Below are 23,735 nucleotides of genomic sequence, written 5' to 3'. Positions count from 1 at the left end.
TGGGCAAGCTTCACCAATCCCAATTCAACAATCGTGATTTTTTGCCACAAATCAAAAAGTGTGGGAAATTGTATGAGGCGGCAACATCTGTTTTCTGGCTGTAGGCGTTTTCTGCATTAATGAGCAACTGCTCCAGTTACGAGTGGTGTATATGAACTGCTTACCCTTCTCCTGGGGATTGGACAACGGATATCAGGCTGGTCGCCAAAGTTCTTGTAGGTTATGTAGTTCTCGGAACAAATCAAGACTCCACTGGGACCATCACTGCCTCCAGGAACTGAACAGAAAAAAAAAAAATCTGGAAGCATCCCTAACCACCTTGCAGTCTTTTACTTTGTTTTACTGCTTACAGTGAACATATTATTGCTGTTAAACCAGTAACTTAATCTTTAAAGCCATAATAGTTGGTCTTAATTTCTCAGGCACTAATTCTTTTGCAAACTAAGTGAATTCAGAAAAATTAGGTCACAAGAATTGACTTTTGCATAGTACAGTAGCTGACCATTTTTTCCGACTCCAAAAATTAGGACTTGCTGGATATTCCGGACTTTCCCGAGGAACCGCCAGTTGTCCCATAGGAATAATGTATATATACGGATATTTCGGACAAAATAAAGCCGACAGTTAGACTTTCCGGACAAAATTTTTCGCGACACAGCCCCAGTGAGACTCTTTACAAAGCCATTTTGAATCCTAAGCCACCTGACTAGCTTCAGATTGGATAAGGATTGGCTTGACTCCTGCCGGGGTAACAAACTTTGATATCGGAGGCCATAATTTTTCATTAGTCGGCGGTGGGTGGAAGCAATCTCAAAAGCCTGAAACGGGTCATACATGGCCAGTTCTTTTTTAGACATCACTTTTTTTAGGCACCCGGTGACGCTGACTTAGAAGCAACATCATCATCAGGTTTGCAACGTGTCGCGAGTCACGCACGTTGTTCTTTTTAAAGCAAAGCTTTAGTGTTCTCACTGAGGCCTCTGTAAAGCAATAACACCCTTCAGGAAATCCAACTTTCTTTGACAATGATGATCAATGATCGTGGGTGAAGTGAAAGAGAAAAAAACGCTTCAGTGGACGGAATTAAACCTGGGTCCCTCTTGTTATGTAGCCGACGTCTATCCGATTGCTCCATTTCTACATGGTCGAAACTCTGTCCAAACTCAGACGACAACCAGAGAATCCGTCACGAGAAAGCGTCGCGTTCAACCACTGTCGTCGTTAGACAGAGGGGTGCAGAATCAATGATCGGAAGCCATTGTGGTGACTGTGGTTCACGGGGTTTACCCCATCGCCTGATGTGCACTGTGCTTACCATCACAAGGATTGTGTTCAGCCCTACTTAAATGAAATAAAGTTTGTTTTTGCAAACTACTGGGTTTTCCGGAGAGCTCTTTTATTCGGACTATTTTTCGCTGCCCTCCAGGTCTGAAAAAATCAGTCGGCTACTGACACGTATATGTAGCACGAGCACGGGTATTGGTCAGCCACTGTTTCCTACCAACAATAAGGCAACAGAAAATGAAAAGGCTGTTCAAAGCCCACAAAGATCACCTGCTATGAGAAAGTTGCCATGCTCTTCCAATGGCTCGCTGTATTTCCGAACAACATGGTTCAAGCCTAAATCCAGTTCGTAGAAAGTTAATGTCTGGTGAGTGTTGTTGGCAGCTTCACCGGTAGGATCAGAGTCTGCCTCCTGCATGGAAAACATTGTTAATGAAAGTACAACTAAGCAAGAAGAAGGAAGAACAAAAGAAAAGAAAAGCCCACGTCATGAAAACAAACGAAAACTTGGCATACGGCTGCATTTCATGCGGATGCCAAATTTTCCTTTGCAAAAACTTAAGGGGTTTCCCCCAAAGTGGTTGTCTAACATCCTAAAAACAAACAAACAGTACAGCAAGAGCTGATGACTTCAAAATTTTTCTTAATTCCAAATGACCATCCCTGTTTTGTCATGCCACCATAGGCAAGTCCATGTGTTACTAAAAGCTTGTCATTTCACATCAAAACTTACTTCCCTACTGGTAATCTGAGTTACTCATCACCACACCCAAGTGTATTTCAATGACAAAACACTAGCCAGCCTTATACCCCTGTCACATGGGCACTTTCAATCGCGATTAAGTCGATCCGGATCAAGCTCAATCCGAATCGGGCGGTTTACATGGCAGTTTAAATCACTCGAGCTCGATCATGCTCGAACTCAATCCTGGTTTCTCAAGCGCGATCGAGGCTTCCAAGCACGATAGAATGAAAGAGTCGATACTCTCGTCCCCGCTCAGTAATGGCACAGAAGGTGACAACTTCAACTAACGCCACAAATTGTGTCAAATAACGTGACCCAAATAAGCGTGCGGTAACGTTTACATAGTTACGTATACCTGCGACCGCGTGAAGCTACCAGACGCCGGCCGCAAGTACATTGTTAGTGCCATCTGGCTTACACAAGTGCAACCGGTGCAACTTCTTGATCGCGACTGAAACGTGTCATGTAGCAGCAGCAGTGCGTCGAGCGCGCTCGAAAACTCGATCGTGATTCACTTCAATCGCGATTGAAAGTGCTTGTCTGACAGGGGTATTAGAGACCAAAGAATACCTTGGTCATCTGCAACAACACATGCTTGAAAGAAAAATTCTGTGCACATACAAGAACTGCGTGCCATGCCCCTCACCAAAAGCAGCCAACATGCGCCTGGAATCAAGCCCCGGCAGCAATGATTAGGCTCGTGTGTCTTGGAAAGTGACATGCTACTGATCAACGGGTAAGTGTCTTTGCAGCATGGCTAAGGTACTGCAAGACGCTAGCTTTGTTTAATTAGTATGTTGTCGTGGGCACCGCTGCAGTGGTGTTTTAGCAGACAGAGACCAGAGTTCTTCAATCTATGGGTTTGCGAAACTCCCCACAGCGCTCAGGCATCAAAAAGTGACCCGTGATTTGTTCCCCGCCTTTATTACAGGTAAGCTTGCCATATGTCAACAGGAAGTTGAAATAGCAGATAATGCACTGCAATAATTAGCACAGTAACCACATTGCCTAGAATTGTTATAATCGAAATGGCCAGCTTTTTGTAGCTAAAAAATTTTACGCTTGGCAAAGTCTCCAAAAATTTTTTCAGCCAATGCTGCTGCTTTTTTTTTTACTGAATTGCCAACTGTCATGCTTATAGATAATTGCAATGTGGCTGAGGGGGGGGCATGCAGGTGTCCAATTTCAAGGTGAAGTTTCGCACAACTGGCATGTCACCATAGGTGCTAAAGAACTCTGAATGGAGACATCACAAAAGTAGCAGGTGAAAACATTGCTGTGAAAAAGATAATGAACTAAAGCAGAGGAGGCAGTGCTGGTACAGCAGCCACATAGGTTAACCATCAATATCCTGTGCTCTTTCTTTACTTTGCAGACTAAACATGCACCTCTTCTATTACGTTCAATCAGTAAGAAATGTTGCACAACTCCTTTAAGATCCAAGGTGGAATTCTGAGTTGTGTCCATCTCAAAAGTGTCTGCTTTGAGTGGGCCTCAATTTGCTGAAGGTGGACAACACAATATGGCACAAAACAAACAGCTGGTTTCTGCGAAGACATCAGGAGCCCAGCAACCATAACTACATCCCAACTTGATACAGATGTAAAAAATGGACACAACTTGGCATCCTGAAGGGCTTTCTGTCTTTTTTATGCTTCAGAAGACACTTTTTTTTTTGCTGAGCTTCCTATACTTTGAATTTAATTAAACTCTTATTGCACCCTTTGAAGTTTTAATTTAGAAACGTTCATATAGAATCTTCTAGAAGCATAGCAGGTGAGGAGGCAAAATGGAATACGCAAGAAATGGCAGTACACCTAAGCCAAAAACATCAGTGTAGGAAAAGTCATTTCTGAGACCTACGCATTGTGCTAACTCTTTCTGGAGCTTAGAGAAAAGGACTTAGTGCAGTAGATAAATTGATGGTGACCAGACATGACAAGCGCTTCGCTAAGTCCTGTTCTCGAAGCATAAACCAACTGTTCCATTAACACTTTTTGCTGAAGTATTCGTTTTATGTTTTAGCCCTTATACATTGAGACCCAACTGCCATTTGACTAGGGAGCACTGTGAACCACCAGTGGGACCCCATTCGAAAAATGACCTTTTTGGTGGCCCAAGAGAGGCATTTTTGGCCATCCAAAAAAAAAACTGTGACACCCCAGTCAACAACATTGATTATGAGCAGGCAGCTCTGAACGCAGCATATCTACTGAGACGCCTAGTGGGTCATCGTTTGGTGAACTTTTGCCTAGCAATGATGCTGGTGATGAAATACGCGAGCGAATGCTTAAAGTAGCATGGGAAGTGTAAGAGACAAGACCCACATCAGGAATACATTAAAGGGACACTGAAGACAATTGGTCAGACTTTTCTGCGGCTGCGTTGTGCAGTTTGATCCAAGCTATCAATTATTTTACTACTTAGTGGATGTCTCGAGCCTTAGCTTATTTGCAATGGTCGGCAGATGAGCAAACAATATGCCCCATTCGTGGCCCCCACACCATCTACCATTATGACATCACACCAGTTTGCAATGTGGTTTCTTGCAACCTCAGCCTTCAAAATTTTTATTCTGACTCATTTCAGAGTTCATGTTGGCTTCTTGTTTATGCACAGTTTGTACCGGTTAGGCGGGACAGTAATCAGTTAAATTTAAGCCCCGCGGACTTGAGAGTGCGTTTTCAGAGACTACAACAGCAAATTAGCGGGGAACAAACATAGCCTGCACGTGACGTTACCACAGCCCTTTCCACAGCGCTGCTCTCAGCTTCTCAGCGCTGCTTGAGATGACAGCGGCAGATAAGTTTGGTCTTCCACTGCGCAAGCAGTGCTCCAACATGGCAGCTACAGTGATGTCAGTGCAAGCTATGTACAATGCAAGGGAGGCGGCACTTCCGAACGCACTCTCTTGCTAAAAATGCATGCCCTACGCATCCCAGACTTTAACCTGGTAGCGTAATTAGACAATGCTTACAACTCATTTCAGTGTCGGTTTAATGTCAAATTAGAGTCTGAAGAGAGCATGTATAGCAAGGTATTACCCACGTGACACTGCCAACAGTTAGAACCCCCCCCCCCCAAAAACTCACTCTTCAAATAGGGCACACATTTAGCAGAATTCGCCATTTTTCTTTTCTATGCACATTGGGCTCAGAAAAAGGTGCATCATAAGGATTTAGAGAGTGCTACATGCCACAAAACCTAAGAGAGCACCTCAAAACCAGGGCACACAAGGTGAAGCACTGAATGTCAGAAGATAGCCACTTCACTTTGAGGGGTTCCCTGCTTTTCATGTCATCTTAGTTTTTGTCCTGCTTATTTGGAAGTACAATGTGACTGGAAAAAGGCCTTGAAAGGGTAGAAATGCACGCTCACAGCAATGTTGTCGCCCAATAGGAAGTGCAGTAGCTGTATACGAAGACAAAGCTACCTTACACTTTTTAATCTGACATATAAGCACACGCGGAATTACTCTAAGCAAACATTCTTGTTGGCTTTGAGTAATTCCTGGCTTTGAGGAAAAAACTGCTAATGCAACCAAGCCAGCTAGAGCCCAATTTACACGATGAAAAAAGGCTGACCTCATAGTCCATTTCCAGGCAAGCAAACACCGGGTTCTCAAAGCCAACATCAACGCCCACGGCGTGGTACACAAGGGTGCTGGACTTGTGCGCTTCAAGTGGTGACGAAATGGTGAGTCGTGCAGCTGCATCACGATTCAGGATGTACACAAGCTTCTGTTTCTCCACAGCAGCCACCATCAGGGCTCGACCCTTGGGGTCCATGGCAAGGTGCTGGCCAGGGACAATGCGTCGGCAACCACTTTTGCCAAACGTCTCTTGGTGCACCTGAAGGACACATTAAAACATCCTCCAAATGGAATATTTTACACATTACTACAGACCGTATGTGATTTTAAGACCTCAAGTTTGGCAAACTTTTCTGTTATGCATGTAATAAACCCTCGGAGTTTAAACAGCATTGGTTTAGCATACAGCAGGTGGCAGAGACAATTTCATGAGTTGCGCACAACAAAAGAGGAGGCATGAATGAGGACCCAACTCTCCTAAAGTCAAGATTGTGTTGCAGCCTTCGAGGTTGCAATGGCAAGTTTTTTGTACATAAGCTTTTTTTTGTTACCCAGATTCCTTCAGAAACTGGCATCCGCGTGCAGTGAAAATGCGCGCAGCGCAAGCAGTCGCTCCGTGAGTTTAAGACCTCTCTCGCATGCCGATACTTTCTGCGAATAACCACATGCAAAGGTAAACAAGCTTACCTTCTCAAAAGAACTCTTCTGGGGGTTGAACTCCAAGATAACAATTCTTCCAGAGTCCGATCCAACCACCAGGTAATCTTATCAATGCAATAAAAACAGACGATACGACATAAAATTGCATATGATGCTGACCAGTAACACATGGACATACATTCCGCTAGTGAAATACGTTCGCGGATGCATTCTTATCAATGCACGTAAAGAACCGAATCAATCAAAGATCAAATCAAGAACTGTAAACGATATTCGTAGCCCAACATAAGTGATGCAGACAAGCAATGCAATACATCGGGGGATGCATTTGCAACGCGATTTTAAGCACGTAACAATGCAAGCACGTAACAATGCAAGATTAAAAATAAAACACCAGCTTACCCTTTGATCCGCCAGTCAGGCGGAAGCCCATCATAGAGCGTATAACTCCAAATACTTCTGATGCGTAGAGGGTGTACACTTTGCCAGTGTTTGGGTCCGGTCGAAGAAGTTCGAGGACCTTGCCTCTAGACACAGCAACCTCTTGAATCTTTGTGCCCGAAAAGCTTCCATGAACAGCATGTGTGATGCCGGTAGCCCGTTGCAGAGTCAAGTTGTAGAGATACATTGTGCAGCCCGACGTTCACGCAACGACGAAGTTCCCTGCACCATGTAAAGATTGGCCAGACAAAGTGAGCACGCCGACACAACGTATTTATAAAATTATTGCTTTCTGGCCCATAAAATGACGCAGAATTATTCAGTATTCATTCACAATTGAGACTACAGTTGACACCTATTCACAATCAGGGACGTTCGTTTTTGCCCCGCTCATTTCCCTCTTTCCCTAGCGTAAACAATACCGGCGCCTGGACGAAGTGACCATGATTTACTGAAACTACACAAATCCAACAACGCGGTAACGCAACAGACTGCTAAAGAAAAGTCAAATATTAAATTTAGGACACTTACAAAACAGGCTATGCCGACGATCACGGTGGATTTACTTTTCAATAAATTCCAGCTTTTACGAAGCCTCCATTTTGAGCGCCTAAAGTTGTTTTAGCATAACCGCACGCACGTAAAGGTGAAAGCAACCATTCACAGTCTAAAGAAAAATGTTCATGACAACCCAGTTTATTGCTTTGAATTAATTTTTATTTAGTTAATTTTCGTAGATGTAATTTTGCGTAAATGGTACTTTTTGTGCGACCCTTTGAGTGGCATCTCCTGGCTCATGACGTCAGCTTGTAGACTTGTGTCGCTGTCGTCTGCTACACTCCGACTCAGCGTGGCTGGAGTTTCTGTACAACGTTTAGATCTATAATAAACGTTGTTTCTGTACTCGCACCCACCCCTTTTGATGCTTGACTGCATCGAATCGCAATTCTGCTTGTGTTTAATTATATCATGATCTCCTGAAGCTTCTAAATACTCCTGAGCTGTGTCCCGCAACAAATCAATTATGAACAAACCAGGGTAAGTTGTCTTTGCTAGCGTATCTGCGAATAGTGTTAAAACTGTGTTGGCGTTAGTGAAAGTATTTTTCAGAAAGCTGTCAGAAGACTCAACAGGCTAACCTCTAATGCTGAGCACCAAGCACTGGGTGCCACAACCCGCATCCAACAGCAAAAAATTAAACGGGTGTTGTTACTTTCAGAGTTGATTCGTATCGAATTTAACTGCCGCGGTGGCTCAGTGGCTGTGGCGTTGTGCTACCGAACCCAAGGACGCGTATTCGATTCCTGGCCGCGGCGGCCGCTTTCTAATGGAGGCGAAAAGAGAAAACGCCCGTGTGTTCGAGATTTCGGCACACGTTAAAGATCGTCCACTAAGTAGTATTAACTCTATGCTCCACTACGGCGCTCCTCGTCGCCTGTGTAGCGTCGGCGCGTTAAAATCCACGATCAGTCAATCGTATCGGATTTATGTAATTTCTTAACACAACGTTTTTTTTTTTATGTTTCTATGCCATCATCAAAGTACCAGTTATAGGTTTGAGGATTCTTTGGAGTTTGGAGGCTTCACGGCGGCGTTGCACACATTCTGCATGTGCGCACACACGCACATGAAGAGGTCTGTGCAACGTTGCCACGTAACAGCGCAGACAACGTTGTAAGCACTTGAACGCGGTTTTTGTACATTGATGTTCTGTAGTGGTCAGTGGCGCACCCACGGGGGGTGTTTTGGGGGTTATAACCCCCCGGTGTCCGTCGACCCAACCCCCTCCGCACGCCTCTCCCACCGGACCGAAACCGAAGTTCACCGAGTGCAGCTCTCGGAAGCTTTTATTATTGGACATTCGCAGTTAAATCTCGAAGAAGAATATTGTATGGCCGGCATTAAAATAAAACTAGAGCACGAGCTGTTAGGATTGTGCTTTTAAGACAGTGCGGACCAACTTGCGTATAAGTTGAAGTAGTTTAAGGAAAAGAATGAGAAAAAATTTTAGTGACACAAAAAGTGTCCCTGGACAGGAAATTTCTGAATGCTTAAGAATCCCTGGGGGTTTTAAATGATTCCGTAGCCCCCCTCCCCCCCTACGGCACGCCCCATAGCCCACGCTAAACCGCAAATAGTCGCACAATTTTTGTAGGGCCAGATTATACCACTTTCTGAACTTCTGTGCAGAACTTCCATCACGAGATTTGAATCATTCGTCGCCTTCTAGAAAAAAAAAGACGCTGAAATTTCTCATAGGTTAGGACTCAGGATTATCGAGCTTGCCTTCTGGCCTCAAATCAAATCTAACAAGATCAGATCGAAGTTGTTTTATTTCATTTGAAAGCTTAAACAACTGTTCTTCCTTCAATACTAAGCACTGTACGAGCCCTCCCTCTCCCATTGAATAAAAAAAGGTTCGGTTTTCCTTTATATATATCGCCTGAGTTTGTAACATTATAGTGAGGAAGGCAGAAACGCTTTGTGCGCAGTTAAAAAACCTGTGATCACGGATAACAATGATGTTTTCTTGAATAGGCTTTCAGAAATATGTGTTAATTGGACTGTTCAGTGCAAATTGTGCCAGCCTATACGAACATATTTTGTGCTTTACTCTTGGCTTGACTTCACCAGTGAAGAAGGCATTAATTGTATTTCCTCCCCAACCTCATCTCCCGTCATCCCTTCCTTCCAATTCTACTTCCAAACTTGGGTCCGGGGCTTCGGGCAATGCCAAAAGGCTTCGCGTATCTTCTTTTTTTATGTGAAAATGTATCCATTATTATATTCCTTCTGCAGGCGAATTGTATAGGTTATGGCGGCTGATTTAATGCGTAATTTTCTCGCGTAAAAAATAAAAACTCGGCTGCTCTTTATAGTTTTATATATTTTATTCTTTGTGACTTTTTATTTTTATTTTTTTGTATTACTTACATTTGTCTTTATATCTGTTCTTTTGCATTTTTACCTTTAAATAATATCATATTTTATATTTGTTCTGAAACCCCCCCTAGACAAAAATCCTGGGTGCGCTAATGGTAGTGGTCATCGTTACCACAACGAACAGGTTCTTTAACCCCCTTTCCAATTATTACTAGATTAAGGTAGAATAAATAAAACGAGGTGAAGGTTGAAAATTCGCGATCTAGTATGCCTACCGGTTAGACTACAAACTTATGAATGAATGTGTTCGAGGCTTCATACACTTCACTGAGACTTATTTATTTTTTTAAACCTTTTCATGTGTATGGAATGAATCTTTTCTGAATTTGGCATGATCATTGAACTGAAGATGATTACTCTCGCTTCTTTTCGTGCAATTTTATTACAGGGCGTATCTGAATATCTGACAGATCTCAATACGGGCTATGGAAATGTACAGAAGAAATTGTCCTACAGGGCTGAAAAAAGACAGTATTTGGCAGCGAATTTCTTTGTTTAGCTTTATTAAAATTCATTTATTTTTATCGAGCAAGATTGCTTTCAAATCAACAGAGGATCCAGCTAGGCTTTCGCCTTCACATTCCCAGAAAGTTTTAAGCATCCTCGGTCAGTTTTGTTCTTTGTGTTGAACATTCCTACACACTCCTGCTCGGTGTCCTGAAGTGAGACAGCAGTAAGTATTTGTAAATACATAAATAAAACAAACATTGGCTCCACATTACTTTCCGGTTGTTTGTTCATTTTTCCCCCCACTGATATTGAAAAATGGCCGATCGTCGGTCGTATCGGCAAAAATTTCGCGCCCCTACGCGGACTGAACGAATATTAAGAAACTACCAGTCGATCTGTCAAAAGAGCGAGCAATGCAAGAAGTGGAGAGAGCGTGGGCAGAGAGCTGCCTTTGCGAAGGTGCTGACATTGCCGGGGTGACGTCAAGTCGAAGCACGGAGCGCCTCCTTCCTCTACGCCGTCTCTCCCGGTCCTGCGACTCCCACCACCGCTTTCACACGCTGTGCAACGGCGTTCAGCCAGTGCAGGGCGGCAAAGCAGGAAGCCGGAGCGCGGCGGGCGCATCGGGCCGAGGCCGCCGAGCCTCCAGTTCGCGAGGGACAGGGTCGAGATGCTCACGCTTCCTTAGATATCCAGATTTTCGATTATTATCGCACGTACGCCGCACTTTATCACAACCGGCTGAAGCGCACGCTCGCTCGCTCCTCCGCTCCAGCCCGGCCGTGGATTTGCCTTGACTGGAACGGAAAGCAGCGCGGCGTACGTGTGACGTATCTTCTGTGAGTGACGTCAACACGGGCGCATGCCTTTGCGGCGCTTTGCAGCCGCCGAGCTCCAGATGCGGGCGTCCGGAGGACTGAAGTGCTCAGCCTATACGTCTGCGGGCAGTTATATTTCCGAAAATCTAACGCTGGTTATCAGGTTGTCTGATGATCCCCTAGAATTTCCACATTACAATTATACACCTAATTGCAATAATGACAAAGTTAATTGGCAAGTGCTCGCAATCGCGTCTGCCACGGCCACTGATCACTCCGCGCAAAAAGACCCCCGAAAGCCCTTTTTTTTTACATTACTTAGCCTTCCCTGAAATTCTACCCTGTAATCAAAGCAAAAAAAAATCTGGCCGCGTATCTCTTTGCTTTACTGCAAATGTCGTCCAAAGCGTATTGTCCTCTGCCTCCCCTTCCACGTATCTTTCTCCCCGTCGATCCCACCCCTCAGCCACTTGCCCTCTCCTTTCCCCTCCAAGGATGAACAAAATGATATTTGTTTATTCATTTATTTGTTTATTCAGCAAAACACTGGTGCATCCTTAAGAGATCAAGTTCGAAAGCAAAAGTCACGGGCATCAGGTCACATTGCGAATAAGTGTGCCATATACTGTATAAATTGCACATTTAAAAATCTTGCACCTCTCTGTCTAACGACAACGATGGTTGAACGCGAAGCTTTCTCGTGATGGATTCTTTGGTTTGCCAATCCAACACTGCGAGTATGTGGCACTCTGGGGGCACGCACCACTTTTCTAGAATACCCACAACTACTCTCGGGTGTGCACTCCGTAGGGTTTGGGGGATACGGCGCGAATCGGCTTGGCGTTCAGTGAGCTTTTTTTTTTTTTTAGCTGGTGCCTGGTTGAGGTATTAAACCCAAAGATGTTACGTTAGGCCTAACGTCCTAAACCTCAAAATGGGAAGTTAGGCCTAACATCTTGTGGCTAACCGCTTTGTGGCGCGCAGAGCAACGCCACTCTTCTCGGGACGGATTTTTGGTTGTAGCCTGAGTTTTCCAAACCGCTTCGACCATGACGAAATGGAGCAATCGGATAGACGCCGGCTTCATAACGCGAGAGACACAGGTTCCATTCCGGCCACTGAAGGGTCTTTTACTTGCGCTTCACCCAGATCATTCATCATTATCATCAGGGAAAGTTGGCTTTCCAGCAGGGCATCTTGGCGTACAACGGCACCAGTGAGGACACGAAAGCTTGCTTTATAAGATTTTCTGCAACCCCTGTTTGCTTTGTCTGATAATTGTTCAATTCAAATTCCATTTCCCTGAGTTTTCAGGGCTCGCCCCCCACGGGTTGGGATAGCACGCTTTTATCTCGGCTGTCTCAGAACCGTTTTAACGCTGTGTTTTTTCGTGTTCTGCGTAGAATCCAATCCGACGTGTATTCCTCAATAAAAAAAAACGCTGATTGTCTCGGTTGAGGTTTCATTTGCGCCGAATAATGTGGACATGTATGACCCATGACAGAAGTCATTTGCAGTGAAGCGACCACATAGGCGGCTAATTTTTCAATCTGGCGATACGTAGTTGAGTCAAGTGAAGTACAGACATATAGACATACCACATGTTCGCCTTTAGGTTTGCTAGCAAGGACTATCGTCATCAAAACAGGTAAAATAAAGAGAATAATTACATGATCTTATTATAAGTATATTTATTTATTGGCTGCCATCAGTGTCTTCAGCATCCTCTAATCACAGAGAGAAAAATGTGCATATCCTTTTCTGTGACGTCACGGACTGATGATTCACCAAGATCTGACCACGCGCGTCTTGAACCTATCAATCTGCAACTACGTAAGCCAGGGCCAGCAAAGCACGTAGACCGCCGATGATGCTCGCTCGACCGAGCTGTGACCCTACATAGGTGGCGCCAGCATGGCAGCACCTTCATTTTGTTGAGGGTGAAGCGGTCCCAGTGGAAAGGCTCATGCCTTCTCAAGGGTGCTGTGAAGTTGCCATCCCACCGCTGGCAACCACTTGATACATTCGGGAAGGCGTCCCAGCACCGGGCTCCGTCGTCTCCGTCATGTGAGGTAGCGTGGTTAAGAGCGGCCAGCAACAATTGCTGCCTTGGTGACGACGACAAGAAGCCGACGGCAAACTTAACTGGTTTACTGCATGGCGAGAGATGAGCCGAAGCAACACAAGAACAATACCCTTTCGGGCGAGGTTACAGTACGGGACTCGAGCAGAGTGACAACATTGATTCGCTGCTCCAAAGCGAACGAACTATCCACCGAGAGGGCGGGTTTTATACAATCGCCGTAACGGCTTCGCGGCTTTTCCCAGTGCTTTTTTCACATGGCGTGTACATAGTACAGACACACACAACACTCTTTTCAGGGTTCGTGAAGGGACGATAGTAGAGGCCCACGCGGCGTCTGAGAGAGTGGGGGAGAGGAGATCTCGACTGCGGCGTCCGCGTCGCAGGGTCAGGGGCGGTATTCTCGTAACTGTCCCTTTTGAAAGCGTCCCTTTTGCGCCCCTTCCTCGTGACGTACTTCCGTTTAAGCAGTGAGCGTTGACAATAGGTTTGCCACGCTTGCATTACGTCACTTCCGGTTGTTTGCTTTTAGCCAATCAGGGCTTGCCAAAAGGGACACTTTTGAAAGGGACGCAAAAGGGACAAAACTCGAGAATACCGCCCCAGGTCTCAACTTTCCGCGTCTGCAGACGCCGAAGTTTGAATCAGGCCGGCAGCGAGGCGCTCTTGAGCCGGCCGTTCTGCGGCATGTTGTGATCTGTCCGAGGCATTCTTGCACTCGCAAAATTTTGCAGGACTTTTCTGATGGAGGCGAAAAGCAAAAACGCCCGTGTGCACGACATTTCGGCGCACGTTAAAGATCCCCTGGTGGCCAAAATTAATCCGGAGCCCTCCACTACGGCGCGCCTCATCACCTGCGTTGCGTCAGCGCGTTAAACCCTACAATCAATCAATCAATCAATCAATCAATCAATCAATCAATCAATCAATCAATCAATCAATCAATCAATCAATCAATCAATCAATCAATCAATCAAAACTTTGCAGGACCTGCTAACATTGTTGCGGTGCGCAGAATCGTAACAAGGGGATTGTCCAGGAAGTGTGTTGGACCCAGCCATGAAAGAAGACAAGGACTTGCTGGACCATGCTCGGGGCGCTCGTGTTGCGCGCGACCGAACACCGACTTTGATGCAACCGCAGCGGACGTGGCGCTCGTTTTTTCAAGGCGTGCCAAGCCGCACGTCTCCTGGACGTCCGCAGCCCGTGCCGTCCGCCTTTAGGCGAAACATGGCACGCAACCCGTTGCCTGGCCTTGCAGGACCCTCGTCGCGGCCTCCGCTGGAGCACCGTTCCAAAGTGTCGGCGCCGCCCCCCACGGCACCCAGGCCCCGTCGGTCTGGCCCGTCGCCGCCGTCCACATGGGTGAGCGTCACCATGAGCGTGCTGCCGCTCAGCGAGCGCGAAATCCGTGACGGCAGCGTTTTGCGCGTAGTCGATGAGGCGTGCCTGGGGTTTTTCCCCGCAACGCAGGCCGAGCGATTTCACTTCGAAGACCAGCGTGCCTGTGGTGGGCTCATGAGGCCAAACAAGAATCAAACGTTCATGTTTGATATAGTGTTCGATGAAAGTAAGGACGAGCACACCACAGAAGAAAGGTTGAAAACTCTGCTGGATGGCTGCAATTGCTCGGCCCTTGCGTACGGTGCGGGCACAGAGGAGTGCTCAGGGGTGGCCTCCCTGACGGTCAGCGAGCTGCACCATCGAGTCGACGAGCTCAGGTCGAGGGGCCAGAAGTGCCACGTGTCCGTCACATACTTCGAGCTCTACAGCGAAGTCGTTCGCGACCTTCTCTGCCCCGGTGCCTCCCCACTGATTGCCAGGGACGATCCTTCCGAGGACATAGCCATCACCAACGTCTCCACGCATGGAGTTAAAGCGGCCGACTCACTCCTGGAGCTGCGTCTGCGGGACAACCGTAACCGCTCCCAGTATGCTCCGGAAGCCGACGCCAAGTCCTCACGGTCCCATGCCATCTACCACGTCTACATAAGTCAGACAGAAAAAGTGACTGGCACGTCGAAGAACGTCCGTGCATCGAAGATGAGCTCCGTGGACTTGGCGGGCTCGGAGCTTGTGGCCGGTATCAGCCGCAACAATGGAGCACGGCTGCGCGAAAGTAGCAAGATCAACCTCTTGCTGCTGGGCCTGGGAAACTGCGTTGATGCACTCTCCAAGAATATGACGCAGCGCGTGCAGTACCGCAACTCCAAGCTGACCCACATCTTGAAAGCTTCGCTGGGCGGCACTTTTATGACAGCAACTATCTCTCCTTTCAAGCTGAGCTTCTCAGAAACGCACAAAACTCTCACGCATGCCGAGCGGGCCATGAAGAAGACCCTCCTGCTGGCCAAGAACATCCTCCGTGTGAATTTACACATATCTGTACGCAACTGCCTGATCAACGCTGTGAAACAAAAGCATGGCTGTCTTAAACAAAAGCTTAAAGCTTCGCCGAGGGAGAGGAAGACGATCCAGAGAAAGCTGGAAGGCTGCAGGGTCTATAACTATGAGCTTGATGCCAATGTACGAGAGGTCGAGGAGAGCCCGAGGGTGGTTACAGCTCGCTACGAGGTCCTGGCCCAGGCATGCACGGCGGGGAGCGCCAGCAGAACGAGAAGAGAGGTCGCTGGAGTAGACGGAACGTTGTCGGTCATGCGCGCGCCGTTCTGCCAGGACGTTGAAAAGAACTCTCCCGTTTCTACCACACTGGCCCAGGCCGCTGAATACTACGGCATTGGTGCCGGCGAGATCTACAAGACGCACGCGCAAGTCACCCGCCAGGGTTGGGACAATGAGGCTATTGTTCACAGCGCACTAATCGAGAAGAACTGGAGGCAGCGGATGGCCAAGACGGTGGGTATCTTGCAAGGGACTTCAGAGGATGCTATTAAGCACTCGGAGCCGTTGGACAACTCCCTTCAAGCCGAGGCAGACGCGCGACTCACCGCCAAGGATCGGTTCGTGACACTTGACAGCGAGTGGAGGGCAAACTTCGAGTGCTGCCAGGAACTGTTAAACGGGGCCTCTGCAGCTGGTCGCCTGCAGCTGGTAAAAGCGAAGTTAGCCGCCCAGCTGGCGGTTGCTGGCACACTGGGTAGTAATGCCCCTTCGAGGTAAACTTCTCCGGTGAGGCGACATTCGTCCTGTTTCCGCATGGCTTTCCACACCCTCTGCATGTGCGGTAACCACGTGGCGGCACCCCCCCCCCCCCCCCCTAACGTGCCGCGGATGCCGGTTTCGCCCTCCCGAAGCTCCGCCAGTGACAACCATTCATCGGCCTACCGCACGCCAGCATCATCGTCTGCTAGCACAGCTCTCGACAACGCCTTCTCTGCCAAGAAGATGCCGTTAATGTTTGCAACTTGCAGACTCCCGCGACGTTGAGTGTCGGTGGCAAGTGCCAAGACGTGCTGGTTTGGGTCGTTGGAACGCACGGGACAGTAGGCCGTACGCCTACCCGTCGGACTCCTCAATTCCGGTTTCGACGCATGCTTTTAAGAACTACGGACATGTTTGTTGAATTGATGGGTGAACCCATTCTCCTGCCCATGGACGTGTAAAATTCCTTACGGGCTCAACTTAAAGCGTAGTGAACAGTAGCGGTCACAGAAATTGGTTTTGGAAGGGGCGATTTTTTTTTTTTGGGGGGGGGGGGGGGGAGGTGTTGAGTGGCGAATAAAGAACTGCTCCCCTCCTTGCACCAGTTTTTCGGAGGAGGTGATAGCTATGCCGGCGTGTGCGTGATATGCGGAGTAACCCGCTTGCGCACAATCACTTAGCGACACAGTGGTTTTTGGCCCCCCTTAGGCGGTACAACGGCTGGCTCGATCCCGCATTTCTGACGGTCGCAACACGTTCGCGACCTCGCACAAGTGGAATCCTTAAAAAATTCCCCGCATTTCCCCGAGGGGAAGAATGTGAAAGTGCGAATGCACGAGTTGAATTTGAGCGGTTCGGTAATGTTCGCGAAAGAGAGATCACACACACACACAACTACAAAGAAAGAAAGATGCATTTATTCACAGACACCTATTTGTGTTGTCGTTGTACTTGATTGCTAGAGCGGATCTCAGCTTTGAAATTTCGTGTCAGTACTCCTTTAAGCGGGTGCATTAGCCCTTCTCACGCCCGATTCTTGGCCAATCCCCCACGTGGGTATGTGCCATGTCAGCGGCCAGACAGCGCGCGCCCATCTCCCCCCGTTGCCAAGGAAGACGAGGAGATTCCTGGCCAATCCCCCACGTGGGTATGTTACATGTCAGCGGCCAGGCTGCGCGCGCCCATCTCCACGTGCGCGGACATCGCCGGTGGACGCAGGTTCAGGGTCGCTTAAGAAGTGCATTGCACTTAAAAAAAGTGAAAAGCTGAGGACCTCTTGAAGGGGAGGGGGGGGGGGGGCGATCGCCCCCTTCGCCCGTGTTTGTCTTCTCTCGTCTTCCGTGCCATTTCTTTGCGCTGTTTTTTGCCTTCAGTATGAACCAACTAGCCCGTCTTCACACTTTAGTACCGGTTGAGTGTAGTCGCAGTCACATTTCTGTACACATGCCGCGCAAGCTGTATGTAGCTCATAATAATACAACAGAATCCGGACCTACAACAAAAAGTATTAGCCGCCCTTTGTGGGCGAGCGTGTAGACATTGAGCAGACGACACAATCAGTTTCAATCGTACTGTGTCTGCCCCCTTCTCTTTGAGTTCACCTTAAGTTTTCTAGTCCGCTGCAGTTAAAGTACACCGTTCTACTATGCCTATTAATAAAAACTGAACCACCAGTATGCTGAATTCAAAGCATTTAGCACGCAAAATACCGCAGAAGAAAACATTTCCGCCAGGGTTGTCGATAATGTCTGGTCAGAAAGATTGGCTAAACCAACGATGCGCGTCTGTCATTCTGGGCGGCTCTGATGTTCTACCACTAACGAAACAAACGAAGTGAATGTCTACGGAGACGTGAAGAAACGTCAACTCCGTATTTTTGATGCATGTCCTGAGCGGACATGTATGCCGGTGTGAACTAGCACATCATTATAGTGAGCCCAATCAGGTTCGAAGGCTTTACTCAGTACTGCGATGAGTCGAGATCACGAAATGCTTCGTTTTAGAAAGGGGCTGTGCAGCTATGCATTTCGCTGCCTTTTTCATCTTGCCTTTTTCTTTCTCACTCTGCTGACAGGGCGGAGGTGGCGTGCAATGTGGTGGCGCGAGCCGTTCATATTCCCAGAAAGCAATGGCCGGTTCGTGCTATGGGCCGGTGTTCGGACTGTTGCGACGCTTACCGCCTTTATTACGGCCCAGGGGGGAGGGGGTTTAAAGTGAAGAGGAGACTTGGCTAGAATCGTTGGTGCACTGGTTTTTAAGACGAAAGGCTTAAAGGGGCCATGCAGACAAAATACAAGATTGTTTTATTCGAAAGATTTCAAGTTTCATTGTGCCCCAGCGCTTGTACAGCAGCAAATGATGCCGTATTCACTGAGAAATCAATTAATTTAGGTTAAAATTTTGATTCTCCCGCCAAATAGTGTGTTTTCGTGACATCAGCAATGAAGTCATAAGCGCGTATTCAAACGAACTTCCACTGCGTCATTCACTTATTGAAAACCTTTTAATACAAGTACTTGTATAAGTTTAAATTGTATATGTATTTTTAAACATTATTTTGAAAATCTTAAATACACGCCGCCCGCCGCCGTGTCGCCATTGGGTTGCTCTTAGTGTGGCTAACCAAACCTCTCCGCCCAGAATCAACGGCACCGTCCACTGAAGGAGCTTCCTGCTTGTGTTGTAAGTTGTTTGACGGCTCCGCCTGAGTCAGTGGCGTTTCTTCTGCCGAAATATTCATTTTCAGTCACCAAAAACGCAAACGGCAGCTTAAAAAAAAGGACGTGCCCGGGTAGAATCCGCAATATGAAGCCAGCATTCTATTCCTCGTCCGTCCCAACAGTTGGCGCCTTCGTGCAAAATTGCAAAATATGTTTTTAGGGGATGTCGAGAGCAATGGATCAACGTAGGTGGACAGCAAAAGTTTTTAGGTGCCTATACATGAAAAGCGTAGACACGCAGTGGCTAAAGAAGGCTAGAAGGCTAACGATGAAATACGGAAAGAACAGTGGAGAATCAAAGACAACCAAAGTAACCAAAAAAAGAAGCAAGGCAGATAGAAACGAATAAATGGAAAGTAAAAATAGAAGCTAAAACGCCGTTAAAGATGTACAGGGAAGAGAAATGAACAGCAGACAGGAAAGTTTCTACGATAATTCCAAGGGCAGTGCTTAGCTTTTTGAGGCTAGAGCAGGATGCTTAAGAACTACGAGCTTTGTGGGGAATTGTGTACACAAAATGATGGGATAGGCGTGGTCTGCGGAAAAGAAACAGAAATTATGCGGCACATAGTGTTGGAATGGGAGTGTATCCATCCAAGTCTGCATGAGGGATATATTATATATTCGGCTTCCAGAAGCTCTAGGATTTAAGGATAGCACAGAGGGAGCTAACTTCAAGGATGTCGAGACGACTAAAAGAAGATTAGAATGCTGGTGGACAAAAAGCGGAGAGGGGAATATGGCATAGGACAGCTACCACCTTTGACAGATAAAAGTATTTTGAGCGTGCCCTAAGTGCAGCGATAGAATTAAACGAAGAGTGTGAAACATACATATTTTATTTTATATGGTAAGATGAGACTTCATTAAATTTTTACATACGGGGTGGCATTAGCAATAAAATGAATAAAACATGCAAGTTGGTTGCTGACAACCGACGTCCCGATTCAAAGGGAGGGTCACCAATCGTCGTTGTCGTCGCCATCACCGCCACAATCATCATCATCATTGAATATGTCATACTAGGCCATCAATACATACAGCTGGCTGCTTCTAGTGATTAAAAACAACACATAAATGAATAAGAAAGCTTGCAATTCACCATTTCTTTAGCTGGGGACAAGTTTTTAAATACCGCTTTTCATTTCGCATAGAGACAAAAGTGTGTTGCCGCGCTGCTGTTTGTCATGGTTGTCAGCATTATTTTTTGGAGGACATGTATGGCTCGTAGATCTAAAAATTTCGACTTAAAAATCTCTAGGGCGCTATCAGCGAAACCGTTTCGCGTTAAGGTGTTTTAAGGGATGCCCTTTCATTTGGGATAGAGAACGTACAAAAATCAGTTGTCTGTCCCTTTAAGGCACGTACACACATGGGGGACTGGCCGGGAATCTGATGCTTTGAGGGGCAATGTGCCTGCTTCAGAAAACTCACAAAACCCCGAATTGGAATCGTAAATGTTCTAGAATAATGCATGCATACCGTGGTACACCTGAACGTAACGGCACGTGAGTAAAACACCAGCTGCCACGAACCCTGATTTTAGCGAAAGGTGTGACGTGTGCTAGTCCGCTTGCTGACGTAATTCGTGCCGTAATACGAAGAAATGAGAGCGAAGAAAGAGACGCATACATGGTGTAGCAAAAAGAATGCGGTTGAAGTATTTCGTGCAAAAGACAAAAAAAAAAGCGAAAGCGCAGAAATCGATGCCAATGCGATGTTGCCGCAAAGAAGCAGTGTTTATAAGTATTGCGAGGCTTTCGTCTTCTAAGCCCGTTAGCTGACTTGAGTGCCCCGAGGAATTTTTCGGGGGTGGCCCTGTTTGATGAGCGCACAGAAAGAGCGAAAAGGCCAGACCTGCGGTTCCGCGCGCGAATCTCTCTGAGAGTGCAGCGACTGTGCGATATCGCAAGCGTTACTTGCTTTCGTTGCGGCTTGTATTATCTGTATAACTGTATTATCTGTATTATCTGTATCTGTATTATATTATCTGTATAACTGTATTAACTGTATAAATAACTGTATTATGTTGCCCTCTCCTGCTTTGGCCTCTGGCCAGCAGTATTTGTAAATAAATAATAAATAAAATAAAATATAGGTGCTAGAACCCCACGCATTCAGCCCACCGCGTTGCGGTTTAGCCCCCTTTGGATTGCGGACCTCTTTCAGGGATTGTGCGGCGGTACCACATGTGCACTTCGGCGAATTTTCTTGAGCCCAGCTATTTTGTTTTTGTGTTGTTCGCGCTCCGTTATTGTTCCTTCTCTAAATCCTTGTTCATATATACACTTCTTCAAGTGTTCGGCTGTCGGTGAGTCGCTTTCGGCAACATCACGCACCTATGGTCATCGAACCAAAAAGATTCTGGCCGTTCATACGAATAGCGACAAAGCAATGTGCACTTCGCGATCCTTTCATATATGCGTCAACTTTCCCGAGGCAAGCGCCGCCGTCCTCGACGCAAATATCTCCCCTCCTGCCCTTATGCTTAACTCTTAGCAGCTCATCTGTCTCTCCTTCGTGTAGCGGAACGTGTTCTCGCAGAACACCCCTGCCTTGCCTCATACCCCCGTGGGTGAAGGTCCTGCATCAGAGGTAAGCACACCCGGGGGGAAACGGCCAATAGGCGTGCTTTCCCGACAGAATTCCTGGAATGATAGACAAAATGGTTTCCGGGGACAGGTCGCTGTGCACGACAGCACGACAAAATTTGGGGGGCGGGGTGGGCTGCCGAAGCCCCATAAGCCACCTTGCACGTAGACTGTAGCGCCTCGTAAATACGTCGCTTCACCAGCTGTCGTGGTTCGTTTCGCCTATGTCCTGCCGCCCAGTAACATGTTTGGTGAAGGTTGCGGCGTCATCCCCATCCTGGCCCTTTCTTCGCACCGTCTCCGCCGAACATGTTACGCGGCGGCTGATCAAAGGTGCCCGAACCATGGCAGATGGTGAATCCATATAGTTTCATACTAATATCAGAGTCCTTCAAGCATTGAAGGACTCTGCTAATATTGTGCTAACCCCCGCCGGAACCTTGCTGAGTGGCGTACACCAGACGACAAACCTATTTGTTTCAGTTGCTCTGGAGTCGGCCACATTGCCCGGTACTGTCGCAACCGCAGGCCCCCGACCTTCCGCAACGGCTACGCCAACTACAGTACTCGACCATCCGTTGGCTACTCCAATGACCGGCAAAACTGATTCTCTTCCCGCACTGACTTCAACCCGCCCAACTCTACCAGTCCCAACACCCGAATGAACCGATCGCCGTCGCCGCAACGCCGCCAGTCCCGATCGCCGCAGCCTCGCCGCCCCTCCCCCATGGCCGACTACTCTCGACCCCCTCCGGAAAACTAAGTCATGCAGCTCAAGGAGGTGACGCTGCATCAACGACCCGGCCCGTAAATCCTCTACTGACTTTGCCGACTATACACAATTTACTGGAAGTCCTTGTCGATGGAGTTGTAGTACGAGCTCTTATTGACACCGGTGCCCAGATTTCCGTCATGAGTTCGAGCCTTCGCCGCCGTCTCCACAAAGTCCTTACACCGCCAACGTCCCGTGTAGTTCGAGTCGCCGACGGCAGCACGCCTCCGGTCGTCAAAATGTGCACAGCTCGCATACGCATCGCTGACCAAGAAACAGCCGTTCTCTTTACCGTACTCGAACACTGTCCTCATGACCTCATTCTGGGCCTTGATTTTCTCTCTGACCATTCCGCTCTCATCGACTGTTCTACTGGACTCCTCCGCCTCCAATTTCCTCTCCCTCCTTCTTCCGACGCACCCCAGCTGCGCTGTTGCAACACCGAACACGTTCGTTTGCCGCCAAACGCTGTCAGCTACATCTCCTTATCCCCGTCCTCCCCTGTTGCAAACGGCGACTACGTCGTTTCACCTCTTCTGGATGTGCTTTTGTCACGCAATGTTACTATGCCGCATACTATAGTCACTATTGTTGACAACAAGACCTGTCTCCCGTTCCTCAACTTCGGTTCCTTCCCTCAAGTTTTACCGAAAGGAATGGCACTTTCATCACTGTGCCCTTTGGAAGCACATACCGCTACTACCCCGTTAGAGGCCGTGACGCCTTGTTTAGGTCCCACTGTGCAGTCATCACTCCCAGCGAATGAAATCGCCGCGATGATCGCACCCGATCTTTCGCAAATGGACGCCGACGCTCGTCGTTCTCTCTTGACGTCCTATAAAGACATCTTCGATTTTGGCAGCCGTCCACTGAGTACGACACACGCTGTGACGCACCGCATCATCACTGGGGATGCAGCACCGGTGCGAAGACGGCCATATCGCGTATCTCATTCTGAACGCCTCGTGATCCAACAAGAGGTCGAGAAAATGCTCAGCAAGGACATCATTGAACCGTCTGCTAGTCCGTGGCCATCCCCTGTCGTTTTAGTCAAGAAGGAAGACGGCACGTGGCGTTTTTGCGTGGATTATCGGCATTTAAACAAGATCACGAGAAAAGATGTCTATCCGCTTCCGCGCATAGACGACGCCCTCGACTGCCTGCATGGTGCCAGATACTTTTCGTCGATTGACCTGATATCTGGTTACTGGCAGATAGCCGTTGATGAGCAAGACCGCGAAAAGACTGCAATCGTCACCCCTGATGGCCTTTACCAATTCCGGGTTATGCCATTTGGTCTGTGCAATGCTCCGGCCACATTCGAGAGAATGATGGACTCCCTTTTGCGCGGTTTTAAGTGGACCACGTGCTTATGTTATCTAGACAACGTCATCATCTTCTCACCCACATTTGAGACACACCTGGAGCGCCTGTCAGATATCCTTGAAATATTTCGACGCGCTGGTCTCCAACTAAATTCCAAGAAGTGTCGCTTTGGCCATCGCCAGATAACAATTATTGGGCACCTGGTCGA

The 23,735-nt window shown here is 47.6% G+C and overlaps 2 protein-coding genes across 2 annotated transcripts in view; one reads left to right on the top strand and one right to left on the bottom strand.

Moving 5' to 3' along the window:
* Sf3b3 (splicing factor 3b subunit 3) overlaps positions 1-7,395 on the bottom strand; it is a 34,604-nt gene extending 27,209 nt beyond the window's left edge. Inside the window, exons 1-6 of the mRNA XM_077687295.1 lie at positions 7,254-7,395; positions 6,684-6,944; positions 6,309-6,385; positions 5,614-5,880; positions 1,555-1,696; positions 165-277 (exon numbers count right to left, since the gene is read on the bottom strand). Coding sequence (XP_077543421.1) covers positions 165-277; positions 1,555-1,696; positions 5,614-5,880; positions 6,309-6,385; positions 6,684-6,909 — 825 coding nt within the window. The 5' untranslated portion in view covers positions 6,910-6,944; positions 7,254-7,395. The remainder of the gene's footprint in view (positions 1-164; positions 278-1,554; positions 1,697-5,613; positions 5,881-6,308; positions 6,386-6,683; positions 6,945-7,253) is intronic.
* Positions 7,396-14,075: 6,680 nt separating this feature from the next.
* On the top strand, positions 14,076-16,136 carry LOC144161929 (kinesin-like protein KIF18B). Its single transcript, XM_077692488.1, has one exon. The coding sequence runs from the start codon at positions 14,076-14,078 to the stop codon at positions 16,134-16,136; it is 2,061 nt and encodes a 686-aa protein (XP_077548614.1).
* The last annotated feature ends 7,599 nt before the right edge of the window (positions 16,137-23,735 follow it).

This window comes from Haemaphysalis longicornis, unplaced genomic scaffold (genome assembly GCF_048455015.1).
Source record: "Haemaphysalis longicornis isolate Haplotype H1 unplaced genomic scaffold, Haemaphysalis longicornis Haplotype H1 scaffold_1, whole genome shotgun sequence".
Lineage (NCBI taxonomy): Eukaryota > Metazoa > Arthropoda > Arachnida > Ixodida > Ixodidae > Haemaphysalis > Haemaphysalis longicornis.
This window is presented reverse-complemented; position numbering and strand designations above follow the sequence as displayed.

Excerpts from the sequence above, each read along its gene's own strand:
- LOC144161929 (XM_077692488.1), top strand. The coding sequence starts at position 14,076 with ATGAAAGAAGACAAGGACTTGCTGGACCATGCTCGGGGCGCTCGTGTT.